The sequence below is a fragment of the Podarcis liolepis genome, assembly GCF_965112155.1.
Source record: "Podarcis liolepis genome assembly, chromosome: 1".
Taxonomy (NCBI): domain Eukaryota; kingdom Metazoa; phylum Chordata; class Lepidosauria; order Squamata; family Lacertidae; genus Podarcis; species Podarcis liolepis.
Window position 1 is genome coordinate 24,618,916 of NC_139554.1, and position 17,758 is coordinate 24,636,673.

A 17,758-nucleotide genomic window follows, 5' to 3' on the forward strand; every position below is an offset into this window, starting at 1 on the left:
GGTTATCATCTCAGTTTTGATATTATGTGATAACAAGCTATATTCCTCTCCACGCCACTCCACACAAAATGAATTCATGAGTGTTGTTTGGTTTTGGAAATAATTTTGATTAAAGATTTTCTTGAATTACAAAAGAACATACAAAATCTCTCTTTTTTATCATAGAGTCTCTTAGTTACATTCAAATACCAGTGATAACCATCCTGCTACTGTTTTATATCTTCCTATATCTGAGGTCTCAGGTTGAAAGAAAGATTTTCAAAGATTTTGAAAATGAGATCAATCATCCCCACTCCAACAAAATCTAACACACTCTTGGCTGTGTACTCTGACCAAGAACTTTAAAATGAGCCATTCCACAGTAGGGATTGGCCTGTTCAGTATGGCTATTAAAAACAGATTGTTTTTAGAGGCATAGGAGATCTTGTCCTTCTTGTGTTATTTTGATGTGCTAAATATTATTAATACAATAAACTATACAACAAAAATTTGATAAAATCCAAAAGATCGGGAGTTCCCAAAATTTTGTCCCCATGGATCACTTGAAAATTGCTGAGGGTCTTAGTGAACCACTTACTGATTTTCTCTTCCGCCTGTCAAAGCAGAATATAATGTGCTGTGCTACCTCCAAGATTTATCCGATGAAAATAGGGACGTCCTAAGGAAACGCGGGACATTGTGGGATCAAATCAGAAACCAGGATGGCTTCTGTAAATCTGGGACTGTCCCTGGAGAATAGGGACACTTGGTGGGTCTCTGCTAGATGCTGTAGAATTTCTAATTGTATTTTCTTAGCTTTTGATTTTTTTCTTGTACAGCAATTTGAATTCCATAGAATGCAATATAAAACATGATACTAAATAATAAAACAAATGTAGAAATACAAAAGAAGGAATAAAAATACAATTAAAAATCAACAAGAACAATTAATGCACTCTGCCCACCATTCATAGACCTGCCACTGAGGAACACCTGAATGAAGCCCATGGGCCACTGATGATCCATGGACCACAGTTTGGGAACCCCTGCAACAGATCAGTCACCACTCAAATAACAAATATATGAGGCATCAAAAACGCAACAATGGGGCAAGAACAAAAGAAAGTATTTCCAAGTGAAAGAATTATGAAGTGCTCCTTAGCTGCCTTCTGACCTTCAGTGGGTCGATTTCCACAAATACACCTGCAGAACAGAGCCCTGTACAATGAGAAGGAATTAGAAAAGTTGGGTTGCAGACAAAACTAGGAAGTCAGCACTCCTGAAGGCTTTGTCTGACTTTGAACTGCAGAAAGTCATTCAAGATTTACAGAAAACCATGAATCTGAACAGGCGACAGACACATCCTGTTCCTAGGGGACTCTTCCCATGGCTTCGATTCCATACTGAAGCATGAAACCAGAAGAAAGATACAGCTAACCTTCAGCAAAACATATATATCTTTCACACAGATCCCACTGAGTGGTAGAAGCGCTATTGAATAACCCTGACAGCACAAAACAAACCACAAAGCTTCCTAGTTTTGCCTCTCTGCCCAGCCACCCAGACCCAGTCTTAAAAAATACTGCGATCTGCACAAATAGGATATGTTTTATTGAACAGGAGAACTTTGTAACACTTGCTCAACCTGATGAATTGCAACACGTCAAGGACACGGCTGTCATTTTTTCAGAATTTCTGCATTACACGGGAAGAGGTAAAGAGACTGATTTGGGGATAGCTCAAAGTGTATGCTACACACCACTTGCCAGTTTGTAACATAGTATTTTGACTCAAAACATTGGGCTGAATCAGACTTAATGCTAAACTATACAGTGGTACCTCGGGTTACAGACGCTTCAGGTTACAGACTCCACCCAGAAATAGTACCTCGGGTTAAGAACTTTACCTCAGGATGAGAACAGAAATCACGCGGCGGCAGCAGGAGGCCCCATTAGCTAAAGTGGTACCTCAGGTTAAGAACAGTTTCAGGTTAAGAACGGACTTCCAGAACAGATTAAGTTCTTAACCTGAGGTACCACTGTACAACAACGTTCTGAGTATGCACTGCAGGAGCCCCCAACCTTCTGTGTTCCCTTCTCCTTGGACACAAGGAAATTGGAAGTTTTCACTTCTGTATTCCAAACCATAGTTTGCCATGCTGACTTAACCTACAGAAACTGTGGTTAATCTTAACTTTGGTTAGCAGAAAAACCAAATTCAAACCATAGTTTTGTAATTATAGGTTTTTTTGTAATTTTGTAATTATAGTTTTATAATTATAGTTAAGACTAATCACAGTTTAGGGTTCTGATGTCATGTTAAGCTATTTTTCCTTCTGTTTTAAAGTAACTGCAGTTTAGCATGTTGTTCGAACCCTAAATTCATACTCCACAGTTTAGGGTTTGGAAAACATGCTAACTTGTGCTCAATCAAAAACAGAAGCAAATTCTTCTGACCTCTTCCTTGTAGCTTTGCCCTAGGAGATAGGAGAAGGAGATAGGAGACGGGACATTTAGTTCTCCAAAGCTGATTCTCATAATGCTAAACCAGGGATAGGGAACCTATCGCTGCCTAGATATTCTTCAACTCCAACTCTCACCAGTCCCAACCAAAAAAGCCAACGGTCAAGGCTGATGGGAAATGTAGTCCAAAAACCCCTGGAGGATCACAGGTTCCCCACCCCTGTGGTAAACCATAGTTTAGTGTTACATCAGAACAGAGCAGATGTATTTTAAATCCCAGATCTGGCATAGATTCAGCATTCCTAGGGGCTTTTCAAGCTCTAAGGTTTGTTTATTCAATTTTATTGGACAACAAAACTAGTTATAGATGAGGCTTTCCATTTACATGAACAATTTTTCATACAGGCCAGAAAATTCTACTATATCATATTAGGATATCTTAAATAACAATCGAGCAATGTGCCTATCCAGTTTATAAGATGCTTCATTTACTCTTTCACATGGGCAACTATTGCAAAAAGCAGCTGGTGATCTCTCTGAGTGCAGGGATTCTGAATGGAAAAACTGGGATCACATATAGCCTTATGTCTGCAGCAGGTAGATGCAACTGCAACACTAAATACTAATGCTAAAGCTAATAAATGCAAACTCGCTGATGCATGGAAGATTAGATGCCAGCGCTCATCACTATTAATGAGAAGAGAATGCAAATGAATACCACTTAAAAAGAAGCAGAATAGAACAGAAAGTCAGGTGGATAATCAATGCTAAGATGGGCTAATTTGTTTGGACATTGATTTTGTTGGTTATCCAGGAAAGTGTATTTATTATACTTAGATGGAGTAAAACCTCAGAAATTTCTATTCATCCATCACTGACTGCTCATAATACCACAAAGTGCTTAGACAGTACAGATTCATATAGTGTAATTATTTTATGACTTTTCATTCTGTTGTCTGAATATTAAGATTCATTGTAATTTACTTTCCTGACCCCCAATAGCTGAGAAATTATGAACAGCCTGATTTAGAAGATGAATGTCATCTAATATGTAATCTCTTATAGCAATCGAAGCAGATCCCAGTTAAATTAATGGAATTTAAAGATAAAACAGGTGAGCAGAATCTCCACACACCCTGCTTGTCGATGGAATGTAACACTGAGACAGGTTGCTCTGCTTGACACACACTGGGTGCCTGCTATAAGTAAGAATTGCATAAACCACTCCCTACACTTTTGCTTCTACAGATATCTTAGATTTGCAGCATGATCCTGTGTGGTGCCAGTGTGGTGTAGTGGTTAAGAGCCAGTGTGGTGTAGTGGTTAAGAGCAGTGGACCCGTAATCTGGTGAACTGGGTTCAATTCCCCGCTACTCCACATGCAGCTGCTGGGTGACCTTGGGCTAGTCACACTTCTCTGAAGTCTCTCAGCCTCACTCACCTCACAGAGTGTTTGTTGTGGAGGAGGAAAGGAAAAGGAGATTGTTAGCCGCTTTGAGACTCCATAGTGATAAAGCGGGATATCAAATCCAAACTCCTCCTCCTCCTAACAATGTCTACACAGAAGTAAAACAGATGAACAGGGGATCCATCGGTTTGTAGACCTATTACAAAAATATTGCCAATTTATATGCATAGATGACTCTAGGCAGTAAGATGGCGAATGGCTGGGATCTCACCAGCACTGTGCTTTGCAGTCTGCCCAGATCTGGGGCTCATTGCAACAAACCCACAACTTGGGCCCCCAACCCACCCCTTAGGACCTGTGGTACAAGTGGAGGATCTCATTTCTCAACCCAACTCCCTCTTCCAAAACACTAACTGCACGGCATGAAAAAGAGGAGGTTCTAGGCTTACCCTTTTTAGACAGATGATACTGCAGTGGGACAGAATAAGCCGTTTTGGCATCTAAGCACTACATAAATGAATGAATGAAACAGCTGCATCTAAGACAGCCAAAGGTGCTTCAGGGTGGAAGGTGCCACCATCCCCGCTTTTCCAGTTGCAAATATGCTGTATTTGGCAAGAGTTTGTTTATTATTATTTTTTATTATTTATTGAATTTATGTACCGCCCTATACATGGGGGTCTCAGGGCGGTTCACAGATTAAAATCAAGATATAAAACCACAAAATATATAATAAAAATTAAAACAACAACCCAATAGCCCCCCCACCCAAAAACACATTTTAAAAATGGTATAGGATGTAGATTAGGTCAGGCAAAGGCCTGGTTAAAAAGAAATGTTTTTGGCTGGCGCCTAAAGGTGTATAATGAAGGCACCAGGCAAACTTCCCTGGGGAGAGCATTCCACAGACAGGGAGCCACTGCAGAGAAGGCCCGTTGTTGTGTTGCCACCCTCTGGACCTCTTGAGGAGACGGCACATGAAGAAAGGCCTCAGAAGATGATCTCAGGGTCCATGTAGGTTCATATGGAAAGAGGCAATCCTTGAGAGGCATTGCGGTCCTGAACCGTTTAAGGCTTTATCAGTTGTTATCATTGTTGATGAATATTGACCCACATGGTTTCATCAACACAAAGTCCTGGGTCAGTTACCACTGAAATGGCACTAGGGGTGGTCATGTGTTAAGGAAGGAGTGAGATTGTGCCCGCCGACAACACTCCTCCTCTTCCTGCATGTTTGACGTACATGAGGGCCCTAAGTGCACCATCACAAAGCTCTTCCACATGAGGAAGGTGAAGAAACGCACAGCATGTTGGTGTCACGGAATGAGGCCTGGGAGGGAGAGCTTCTGCCTCGCACGAAAGCAGAGAAGAACAAAGTGGGCAGGAAACATTGCCTGGATAAACCTAGTTCTATACGGACATCATGCAATTTCAGTTCCTGTAGTGGACTTGATTGCAATTTTATTTTGAGCATCGTTCACAAGCTATTTCGGGAGCTTCTCGGGGCTATAAACTGAGACTGAAGTATTCTAAATAAATGCATTTAAAATGTCATATTCTACTTCTTCCTATCTCACTGGTAGAAAGAGCACTTATTTTTAAAGTCTCACATATGTCTTGTAAGACACCTGCATTATTGCAAACCCCACATAAACACGGTCAAAGCAGTAGTTTGCTAGCAAGTGCTGCAGAGCATCTCAAGGTTATAGAAGTATCTTCATCCATGGGCTAAGAAAGACATAACAACATCCTTGATGCGAGAAAATAACAGTGACTAAAAGATGAAAGCTCACATATTTTATCTGACATTCCTCTCTTCTTCTTCAAAACGGAAAACAGAAGTAACTACTGTGCATATTGCATCTCCAGCACCAACAATATTCCAAAGCACAATTATTTTCCAGAAACCTAATAATGTCATCACTCACATTGTCAGATACCAAATAGTCATGCAAGAACCAACCAGCTAATGGCCAGCATTATGCAGCAGCTGGATGCAAAATACACCCCGGTGCATATTTTAAACCGAAAATGAATCCCGTCAATTGTTTCTCCTGCTCTCATTGCTATGAAAACAACATTATTCTTCCAAGTGTTTGTCTTACAAAAAGATTCCTCTCCTGGCTAGTATAATTCTACCCAGTGCTAGTCAACAAGTGTAGCTATGAAACCAAAAGTTTACGAGAACTAGTAATTTGATGTGCTATTATTCAACACGGCAATGAAAGCAATTAGAATGAATCCTTCTCTGACAGGAGTGGAATCAAAGGCTAACTAAAAAATGAAAATCATTACACCTACTTTTCTATAGGTGGCTGACAGTGGTCTTCTACTCTCCCTGGAACTAGATCGGGACCCATTTTTAGATGAAATCATCTCCTTTTCACATTTTTCGACTTCTTTCTTGAGTTTCTCTCTTCGCTGCTGGTCTGAAACTTAAAGTATGGAAAAATGAACCAGAGTTAAAAACAGAGGGATTCATATTAAGGCTCCTTTTAGTAATTAAATTACTGAGCTATTATGTGTTGTGATGGACTGAGGAAACTGAAAATTTTGAGATATAGTCCAGAAATGTATGCTGCTCAGTTTAATTATGTATCACATAAGTGTTATCATCACCCATCTGGGTCTACTACTACACAAATAGTTATGTGTAACAACTACAATTCTCCTCATCCCTGGCCATGATTGCTGAAATTGATGGCAGTTGAAGGCCAGCAACATCTGGAGGGTGAAAGGTTCCCCAGAACTGGAATAATCAAATACAAATAAACAAATAAAACAGTTGCTTCCTTAAAGTCAATTGGAATTTCATTTGTACTTCAACAGTACTAAGATGAACTCTTATTTTGTTGTGGCTAACAGAAATGAGACAAATAATATTTACTTAGCAATGTCACGTATGTGTCATAAATATGCTGAAGATGTCCCTCTGGCCTTTTGACAGATGAACTTTTAACAAAACAACCTACCTGGAAATTATTAATTAATGTATGACAGTTTTCAGTTGGTAGTTTTGTTTGCTTTTAAATTGGATTATTCATGTTGTTGTAACCCAAACTGGCAGCTAATGGCAAAGGTTGGGCAAGGAATCAAACTAAATGAATAAGTATCAGTAGGGCTGCATTAAGAACGTATTAAACACACAGGTTGGCAGCTAAAGTTATATTTCGCTCTCATAATCAATTTGAGTCAAATGTAATCCAAGAAGCCTGGACTTCATTTTTCCTCTAAATTGTTAACAGTTATTTCAACTTTCAGATAAAGGGCAACTAGGTGGACAACTTGTGGTTTCTGAAAAATGAGTAGATACAGTGGTGCCTCGCAAGACGAAATTAATCCGTTCCGCGAGTTTCTTCGTCTAGCGGTTTTTTCGTCTTGCGAAGCAACCCGATTAGCGGATTAGCGGATTAGCGCTATTAAAGGCTTAGTGGCTATTAGCGGCTTAGTGGCTATTAAAGGCTTAGCGGCTTAGCGGCTAAAAGGCTATTAGCAGCTTAGCGGCTTAGAAAAAGGGGGGAAGCGGAAAAAAATCGGAACACTCGCAAGACGTTTTCATCTTGCAAAGCAAGCCCATAGGGAAAATCGTCTTGCGAAGCAGCTCAAAAACGGAAAACCCTTTCGTCTAGCGGGTTTTCCGTCTTGCGAGGCATTCGTCTTGCGGGGCACCACTGTATTCCTTTAAAATAAACACAGGCTCTGAAACATTCTGTGGAAGTGAGTAATTCAGTGTGGCACAAAGTATACAAAGTCAATGAGGCCATAGTTCTGTGAAGTGATCTGTGAATCATCTTTATGGATGACACAATAGATATCTGTTAATTAAAATGCTAGGAACCCTTCTGGCTTCATTTCTTCTGGCTGCTCATACAATCAGACACACTATCTTTTATATGACTACATATGGAAGAAAACGCAGTGAGTGACTGCAGAATTACACACATCAATATGTTATAGCTAAAACTTTGGCTCAAATCCAAAGAAAGTTAGTAACCTGAATGTTCCATTGAACTTGGTAGGATTCAAACGAGTTACAAGAAGTTTGTCATAGTGGGGACTTCCGGGTTGGCGCGGACAGCTAATGGCGGATTCCCTCCGAGCTCCGGAGGGAATCTGCTCCGCTGGGGACGGGTCCTGCCGCGACGGCGACGCGGGGACCCCCAAAAACCTCAGGCGCGGATGCCTGAGGACCTGGTGACTCGGTGGGCACCTTAAGCGCCCTCCCCGATCCACGAAGAGCCTTTTTAAAGGCTATGGAGGGGATACGGAGAGTGGCGTGGTGCTGAGAGTAGACCGCTACCCCAGCGGAGCGAAGCCGTGTGCCATGGCTGAAGAGCGCTGACTTGTTTCCTTAAATTCGGACCTGAAAAGAAGCAACCCGTGAGTAGAGGATTTGGACTTTAAAATAAATTATTTTTGAATTTGGTACGACCGGGGGATGTGTCAAAAGGGAGTCCGCACCCCCCTTCCTGCAGAAGTTTAAAGCAACGGCAGAGAACTAAGCTGGAGAGCCTACCCTTTTGGGGTGAGTTAATAAGACATTAACTTTCACGATTTGACAAAACAAGTTTGGAGCTGGAGCGTAAGAGTGGAATTTTAGAAGATTTTTTTGTTGTTGTGTGCAACCCCCCCTCCCGGGCCCGGGAGCGTCCTGCCTCTGAGTCTGTTAAAGAGGAAAGGAGTTTGACAGCTGTCAAAACTGTCAAACGAGCAATTTAAAATAAAAAATCCTTTTTAACCTAAGATTCCTCTGGACTAAAAGTGATACAATTGAACTAAGGCTGTTGGAAACAAAGAAACTAACGAGGCAGAGGGCTGTTGGAAAAGGATTACTAAGTATCAGATTCCCTCTAGGGGGATTTCTGAGACATTACAATGGCAGTGGATGGAAAGTTACTAGCGGAGCTAGAAAAAACATTCTATCTTGTTGGAATTTTACAAGAGCAGAGTCTGATTATGAACAAACAGCTCATGACCTTGACTTCTGGAATAAACAGCTCTGCTGAATGTACTGAGGATTTGAATAAGAAAGAACCCACAGCTGAACTGGAAGAGACATCACAAGAATTGAAGACTAAACAAGGAGAGGAGAAAGTACAGATGGAAAGTACCAACCAGGAAGCGACACTAGTGGAATATAAACAAGAAGACTCTTGGATTTTATGGATTACAAATCTGCAAAAGATGAGAAAGATGAAGGAGGAGGCCTCCAGAGTACTTGGATTACAGGAACTTAAAATAAAGAAGAAATATGACTGGGGCCTCCATCTCAAAGATGAAGGGTTTGTGAATCTTTTGCAGCAATGGTTTTCAAGCTCTCTTGTGGAAAGAAGATTTGGTTTGAATGAGACAGAACTTCCTCGAGCTTTACTGACCAACATAAAGGACTACCAACAAGACCGGCGGAGAGGGACTGAAAGAGATTTGAAGGCCTCGGACGTGAGGAACCCAGGCTAAGAACTGTTATTATGGACTTATATTTGGGAAGGGATGCAAACCGGGGATGGAAGGGGGGGGGGAAACAGAATTTTAATAACACTCATGAATTTTTGGGTTAATTAATTTGTATTTTATCTAATATAAAATGGGAAATCGATGGAAGGGAATTTGAGTCCAACTTAGGAAAGAATCTATTTTTTTTTTTTTATAAGAAGATTATACTAAGATGGTGAAGAGGAGAAATAATAATTTGCTGACATAATTATGGAAATTGGGATGCTTGAAGGGGTGTGGGGGGAAGTCAAGGAACAAGTTTATGAAAATAAGATTCTTGAAATTATGCATGTTTTTGTCTTTGTCCATTAGTGTGTGTTATGTCTTTATAAAATCTGGAAAACTAATAAAAATATTATTAAAAAAATAATAATAAAAAAAAGAAGTTTGTCATAGTGATCTCTATGTAAATTGAAACATTGCAAGTTTCCCCTGGGTTTGGGTCAATATGTTTTATATTTAAAATGAATGTACAGTAATTCAAGTGTGCTTTGGATTGCACATGTGTAGTAGTAGTAGTAGTTGTTATTGTTGCTGTTGTGTTGTTATTAGAATTTATATACCACCCTATACCTGGAGGTCTCAGGGCAGTTCACAGGACAAAATCAAAGTATAAAACCACAAAAGATATAATCAAAATAAAAACAACAACCCAATAACCCTCTCCTCCAACCCCTCCCCCTCCTCGATTTTAAAAGGGCTGTCAATCAAATCAACCAAAGGCCTGGTTAGAAAGGAACATTTTAAAAGTTTTCATCCACAAATGATCAAAGAGGAAAGTAAGAGGTGAAACTTTGGAGCCGGTGGATAAAATGTATTTATGTCAGCTTGGCATTTTCTTACAACATAAAGCTTATCAAATACAAACAAAACCAAGCCAATTTCTTAAAACCCATTAAAACAGCAGAGAAGTCTTACTGGATCAAACCAAAGTCCTACCTCTTGCTTGCACAGTGGCCAACCAGATGATGCAAAGAAGCCCACAACTGTCCACTCCCACTCATGTCCCCAGCAAACAGCATTCAGAGGCATGCTACCTACCTCTGATCCTCACGGTTTCAGAGAACCACATGACTAGTAGATGCTGATAGCTTTTTCCATCATGAATTTACCTAACCCCCTTTTTAAAGACAATGAGCATAAGCCACCACACGTTCTCTAATGCAGACCTTCTAACAATGAACAGCTGTGCAATGCTGCAAATTCCTTTGTGCAGGAAGCTTTCCTGTTGAAAGCTTTCCTACCCTAAAAGGTGTAAGATGGGAGTATAAAGGAGGAAAGGTATTATTGATTTCACAGGTGGGGTTTATTTAAAGTATCAAAGCAAAGCACTCAGTGCTGCTATTTAAAAATTCCAGGTACAATTTTGATACGCAATTTTCAAGCAGAACCAAACGTATGTTCCAAAGATATACTGTTTTCTTTTCAGGAAACCAGCAAATTACGACACTCGCCAACAGTCAGAGAGCACCAGCCTCGTATGCAGAAGGTTGCTGGTTCAATCCCTGGCATCTTCAGGCACAGCCAGGACATTGCTGTGGAGCTGCTGCCAGTCCCTGTAAACAATACTGAACTGGATAGACCAATGGTTTGGCTCAGTAAATTTTATGTTCTGCCCATGGATAAGAAGATGGCTCCAACTGCCATGTAGCACTGCAAGACGATGCATGCATACATCACCTAATGAATGCACAGAAATAGCTAGAAAAATAATGAGTCTGTAGCTTGAGAGCAGATACGGTGGAATTACAGCATGGATATATTTTTTAATTTGACAAGCAGATGGGTTCCCCTCCCCCCACCTTTGATTGATACAGTTAGGTGCCCGGCAAGCTCATAATTTTTCAAATCATTACTCCAAAAGTTGCATATGCTTCAACTGTAAAAGTATATTCCTTTATTGTGTTCGCACAGGAAATGCTGGAGACACGCAGACAGCTGGTCTAAAAATGGTAATTTCAGATCAGCCAACACCTGAGATGACATTTTCTGTCACATATTGGCTATAAGTCCAATGAATGAATGAATGAATGAATGAATGAATGAATAAATAAGGAAGCAAAGCAGGCAGGCTCTGAAGAAAGATGACAGGTTTTCCACCACAGCCTGGCAGGCAGGTATTAGAGAGAAAGAGTAAAATATTCTTACTCTCTTCTATGTTATTATGGAGTGTTTTAACAGCAGTGAAGTCATCCGAGTGGGATTGGCTCACCCTCAGAGTCCGACCTTATTTGAGATCTGTGGAGAATTCCCCCTCCCCCAAAGCCAAATTAGGTAGCAACCTGAAAGGATTGATGGAATATTTTCAATGTTAGTCAGAGCAGACCCATTGAAATTAATGGAGATGACTAACAGAGAACCATAGAGTTGGAAGAGACCCCAAGGTTCATCTATGAAAGGACAATGTATTTTTAAAAAAGAAGATACCATAGTATGCCTTCAGAAAAGTTTTTAGAAGACAAATGCCTCGGAAATACGTACGTTTTATGCTGTTTAACCTGCTTTTTGGTACTGAGCAGTCTACAGCAGCTGAAAAACAAACAACACACCATTAAAGTGAGTGAATCAACATTCTCTTTGAAGATTTGCAATAAACAGACTTTGCTTAACGTCAGCTTATTGGTGGGATGTATTTTCGCCAAAGCTACTAAAAATGCAAAAAAAACTTCTATGGATGAAACATAATGGCCAGTCTACATTTTAAATGTTTTCACTCATTTAACCAGCTTTTTGGTTTTAATGAATCCAGTTAGCTGTGTTAAAGAATGAAATAGAAAGCTTGTGACCGGCTTTTGCAGAAGACGGGCATCATAATGAGGATTCCGTGCTGTACTTCAACATTTATGAACTCTTATTGAAGAACGGTAAGGCCTGTAACTGTAGCTGTGGATACGTACTGTTCCCTGACACAGTATTACTTAATAAAGAATGTTTGTTCCTGTCCAAGGCTTTAATGGGTATGGAACCTGAGTATTTGTGTCCATGAAGCAAATGCAGAGAATGTGGTCAGTAGTGCATGGAAAACCACCAACATCTGAATGACCACATCAGCATATTCTAATGGTATATTTATTCAAGGCCGCACTCAGATACATACAGAGCATCTAGTTTCCGATACTGTTAATCCTACGCATCAGCCCCATCTGAAAAAATAGGTACTTTTACAGTCTATTTATCAAGCAAGATGCTAAAGTAGGGATCACAGTATAATTAAATGTTTTGGGCACCCAAAGCAGTGTTTAAAATTTGCACTGCCAATTAGGAGTTTTTATAGCCATAATCAAGTAAAGAGCTGAAGTGCTTAGGCCACTGATTTCAAGACCAAGGCATGGCCTGACTGGGCACTGAATTGCAGGAAGTGGTCTTAGTGTAAGACCACTGACCCATTTGGCTCTGAATTGTCTGCACTGACTGGTAGTGGCTAGCCAGTGTTTCAAACAGGGGTCTGTCCCAGCCCTACCTGAAGGTGATGGGGACTGGGATCTTTTGCAAGCAAAACAGATGCTCTAAAACAGATGCTATGGCCCTTCTTAGCCCTTGCTGAGGCTTAGCAGTGCCTGGATGGAAGACCACGTGATGGAAAAGTTTGTTTACTGAGAAGGTTGAGTCACCTGAGTGCCCCCCCCCAGCAAATAGTTAACCAGCAACAGCTTATGATTGGCCAGAGTTCCAAGGGAGGCAGTTGGAGTGGAGTGAGAGGCGGTGTGAGAGATTCATGGGGTTTTGGATTCTGTCAGGAGATTTCGTTTTGACAGGTGGTAGAGCTGAGGAGAGCCGAGAACTCTCAGTATATGCTCTAAGGTTCTGAATCGCAGAACACAGTTAAAATAGAAAAGACACAGTCGCACATGGTGTTTACAGGAAAAGGGGTCCTCTGAGGGAATACTCTGACAGGAAAGAGCAGTAGTGATTTTGAGACCAAGGAGGATTTGGGGGTCTGTAAGGGAAACAGTCCAGTTAAAATCCTAAATTCCTGAAGTGTGAGTGGAGAAATCTGATCTATGAAAGATGTGTAAAAGAAAGTAACCATAAGCTTAAACAGCATACAGCCTATAACTTGAAACAGTATATATTTTAATAAAAAGCACCAGCACTGTTTGTTACATTGCTGTGGAAGAAGAAGGAATAAAACTCATTGTTTACATCTGTTATAATAAAGTTTGTTTGCAACCTGTTTTCCCAAAAGAAAAATCCACCACCGCTCTTAATTCATTCTCCACTGGGGATTTCACCTAAGGGAAAGGGAAACAGGGCCAGCACAGCGGCGCCAGGGAGAGAGAATGCCGTTGTACCATTGCACTTGAGAACTCTATGCCACCTTGAGTTGCAGTCATGGAATTCTAAAGGTGGAAGGAACCTCAGAGGTCATCCAGACCAACTCCCCCACCCTTTTTCAGTGCAGAGGCGCAACTACAGCATCCCTGAGAGATGGCTGCCTGGTCTCTGCTTAGATGTCTCGATCTCGTGGATATAATAATAATAATAAAAATAAAATAATAATAATTAAATAATAATAATAATATAATTATTATATAATATATAATATTATATAATATTGTTATATAATATTATATTATTATATAATTATTATATAAAGCCAGCCACTCTGGGTGGCTTCCAAAAAAAATTAAAATACTGTAATACATCAAACATTAAAAGCTTCCCTAAACAGGGCTGCCTTCAGATGTCTTCTGAAAGTCTGGTAGTTGTTCTCTTTGACATCTGGTGGGAGAACATTCAACAGGGCGGGCACCACTACCGAGAAGGCCCTCTGCCTGGTTCCCTGTAACTTGGCTTTTCGCAGTGAGGGAACCGCCAGAAGGCCCTCGGAGCTGGACCTCAGTGTCCAGTGGATTGGCTGGATACAGAGTAGTGGGAGGCTCCACCTAGTGAACCTCCAAGGGAAGAAGGCTCAGGGCCAGGGGACTGGTGGTGGAATGGTGAGGAGTGGTCCGAGGATGAAGAGGGAGGAGACTGGGAGGAGGAGGTGTCAGAAGCTGAAGAGGTAACAGTGGTGAGCAGGAAGAGGCAGAGGGCAGTCCAGAATCAGAGGCAGAAGCGGAGGCTGGAGAGAAGTGGGGCAGGTTTGTTTGAGAAGCCAGGGAGTCTCTCTCTCCTGCTGTGAACAAGTTCCTTCCTGCTTTCCCAGAACATGGAATAAAAAGGGCAGAGCAGAGAGAGACAAGATGAAGGAGTCTCAGGTTGTTGGGGAAGGACCTGGGGGAGGAGTCTTAGAGAGCGGTGAGAAGTCCTTGCAACTGCCTAACTGGGGCAAGACTGACTGGGAAGAGTTGTTGTGATCACTAGGCCTGACTGTTTTGGTTTCTTTGAAAAAAAGAGTTAACCTCACTGACACCAGTTGTTTTTTGGCTGACCTTCTTCTGACTTGACTCCTGGCCCCCTAGCGAAAGGAAGCCTACCGCCCCCTGAGAGAATCGTAATGGGGAAAGGATGGGATACAAATGCACTAAGTAAAAAACCAAAAGTGGTCTGAGTGATGAGGTAGTGCCACGGAGTCACATGGGATTGGGCAAGGCAGCATTGCCAGTTCAGGGCAGCAAGGGCACATGGACGGAGCCAACCCAATGTTCTCCCTGGTGCGCCCACACAGCCCCAACCTTGCCACTGATGTGAGCTAACCTCACATCCAGGTCAGCTGCGGTTCCGCCAGCATTGACACCATTCCACTACACAGGCTGCTATTGTAAGTACATGTGTGTGTACATGCACAGTAGACTGCATTTGTTTGATTGGAAGTTAATTTCCTTCCTCACCTCCTTCTGTGAGGCAAAAGTAGAATTCTGTTGGGTACAGGGGTGCTGGTAAGAAGCAAAGGGATCTGTGGGGTGGCTGGGAGTCACAGGTCCAGTGTGCACTGGGTGGGCGTGTCAGGAAACTGGAGGCACGCTGTAGTCTAACTCCTCTTCTTTCCTTCCTCTCTTCTGCCCACAAATGCCCCTTCCCTGTTACAAAGCTATCTATAGCGCTGCATTGCATCCACACCATCTGTAGCCATGGTAACCAGGGTGAGATGCAGGTTTGCGGATTCTGGCTAACCACATGGTTAATGTGGTAAAATTATGCAAACGTAACACTGCACCGTGGGTGGCTCTGGAAAGGGAAGGAGGCAGGCACCTGGTGCAATGCTAAGGCACTGCCTCTGGATGAGAACCAAGGAGCTGTGGTTTCCTTAAGCTTTGCTGTAGAATGGGCACTTGTCCTCTCCCCATCCCCTTAATACAGGGCAGTCCTCTTTTCACTCTGCTACCTCCTACATTTTCAAGAGGACAGTGCTTGGTCTTCTGTTTGGCACTCCATATTAAATTTGGGGAATTATCTGGACTTCAAGATTTTCATCAAGCACTCCAACTAGTACATATTCTGCTGCATATTCTAAGCTTCCATTAAGACAAAACAACACCAGTGAAGTTCAACCCTCACAGTTACAGAGAAAAACTCAAGCAAGAAAATGCACAGGTTCTACCATAATGTTCATTTAACAAAGAAGCGCTCTCCTCCTGTCTTAAGCAAAAGGCCTCAAGTCGGATTGGCAAGCCAGAGAAGCTGCCAACAGCAATTCTATCCCCTGAGTTAGCTTGTGAGGGGAACGGGACAAGACTCTTCTACTTACTGTGGTTGTATTTTATAGCAGTGACTTTACCTGCATGACTGTCCAGCACACTGGGAAGACTGGCAGATGGGGGAAGACTATTCATGATAGAAACACGTGCACTGTATTGAGCTGTCAGCTGTCATCTCCAACGGCGACAGGCTGGTTGGAATGAATGATAAATCAAGGCACTCTGGGTTTAATTCAACCCAAGTCTTTCCAGAGGCCTCAGCTTTGGAGAAGTAGCAATAATAACCAAGATTATATTTGACCATGTGCAGAGTGCTGAGTCTTCACTACTGTGAAACTCCAGTCGTTCCCTGAATATCTAGGGCTGGGGACAAAGCTTCCCAGTCACCTGGATGCATGAGAGGCTGAAACAGTTGTCAACAACAGCCGGGACAACTGCCAATTGGTTCTTTCCCTGCCAGAACTGGCTCCATCCGCCGACGTTCCTCTTGGTTGCTCCAGAGGGAGAAATAAGCTTAGCAAGCTCCATTCTGTGGGCTCAAGTGAAGGGATCAGTCACCATTTGGCTCACTCCTCTGTCAGAGATGTCTCCATCAGCAGCAGAAGAGATGAACAAGCCCTCCTCCATCAGCCTGGCTAGGGCCAACTGCCACTGGGCTTCTCCCTCCCCAGAACTGTCTCATGCTATTCCGTTATGTCTTCCCATGAAAAGGTTGGTGCTTTGAGCTTGCTTCTTTTCCTCTTCCCTCCTGATTTTTCCTTCTTATACCCTTTCATCATAAACTATATGCCACTTTGGGCGCCATGACAGAAATGCAGTATCTAAAAAAGCAAATAGCATGGCATCCAAGAAAGCTTGAGTTTTATGAGCACAGGAAGAACCAAGTGACGGGAAACACAGACCAAGCCCAGGGGGTCGGAGGGAGGGCTATAATGATATTTTTGCAGCAAATCCAGGAGATAGTCTCCTACTATTGGACTGCACTGTGACTATTAGGCTCCATTCCCATTCTTCTTTCCTCCTCCCTCTTTCTCTCCCTCCACTCCTCTCCTCTCCCCTCCACCGGCCAACTGTCTTCTCATCCTCTCCATCAATTGCTGCCCAAAGTAGCGCCTTAGAAATATGAATTACCTAAACAAGAGAACTCCCCTCCCCCTCCAGGCACAATTACAGAGATAAATGACCTGCTGCACAGGGCACAAATGAGATATGTTAATTTAGTGCGTCTAATTTGCACATTCATAATGTATGCTACCTTCTGCACCTTTTGGACTCCTCAGCAGCAGCAGCTGTTTCCCTTAGAGAGGGTCACTTTGAGACGCGAGTGAGGGCCAGCATCTCAACCAACTTCTGTTTGCACAGATATCCACATCTCTCTTGCCTCTAATCTGGCAAGTGGAAGGTGCGTATGTGTCAGCTGGCATTCCTTGGGGCAATAGGTTTTGCCGGAAGGGACTCAGGGCATGTCAAAAGTGGCATGATCCTGGTCAGTCAGAAAACACCCATATCCTTTGGCCCTCTCCTGCTCTCTTTTCAGGACAAACAGCTGTGGTTAGTTACTGTTCCCCTGCCCCCTGCCATTGTGCCTTGACTGCTTCCCCAAGAACAGCTGCACCCGATGCAGGAAAACAAGCAGCGCTGCCCTTCTTACATCCCTAGTAGTGGTTTATTTTTCTTATTTTCTGAATATCTGATGATACACCTAGATCACAACGGCTAGAAAGTTAAGGATTTTTTTTTTAAAAAATGTGACATGAAAACTGATAGTACCAGTTTACACCCTGGGCAGACTATGCTTATGAGCTCAGGAGCTGGGAATTAATTTTGTGCAATGA

The 17,758-nt window shown here is 42.2% G+C and overlaps 1 protein-coding gene across 9 annotated transcripts in view; it reads right to left on the minus strand.

The window, feature by feature from the left end:
- The window catches only part of SPATA7 (spermatogenesis associated 7), a 53,660-nt gene that overhangs the window by 20,689 nt on the left and 15,213 nt on the right, over positions 1-17,758 (minus strand). For 4 of the 9 annotated variants that reach the window (XM_083502265.1, XM_083502268.1, XM_083502266.1 and 1 more), the window contains 2 exons: positions 11,824-11,871; positions 6,151-6,284 (listed from right to left, as the gene is read on the minus strand). In XM_083502265.1, coding sequence (XP_083358391.1) covers positions 6,151-6,284; positions 11,824-11,871 — 182 coding nt within the window. Of the gene's footprint in view, positions 1-6,150; positions 6,285-11,823; positions 11,872-16,003; positions 16,237-16,310; positions 16,571-17,758 lie in introns of those variants that run through there. The other 5 variants (XM_083502267.1, XM_083502269.1, XM_083502273.1 and 2 more) reach the window with 3 other exon arrangements.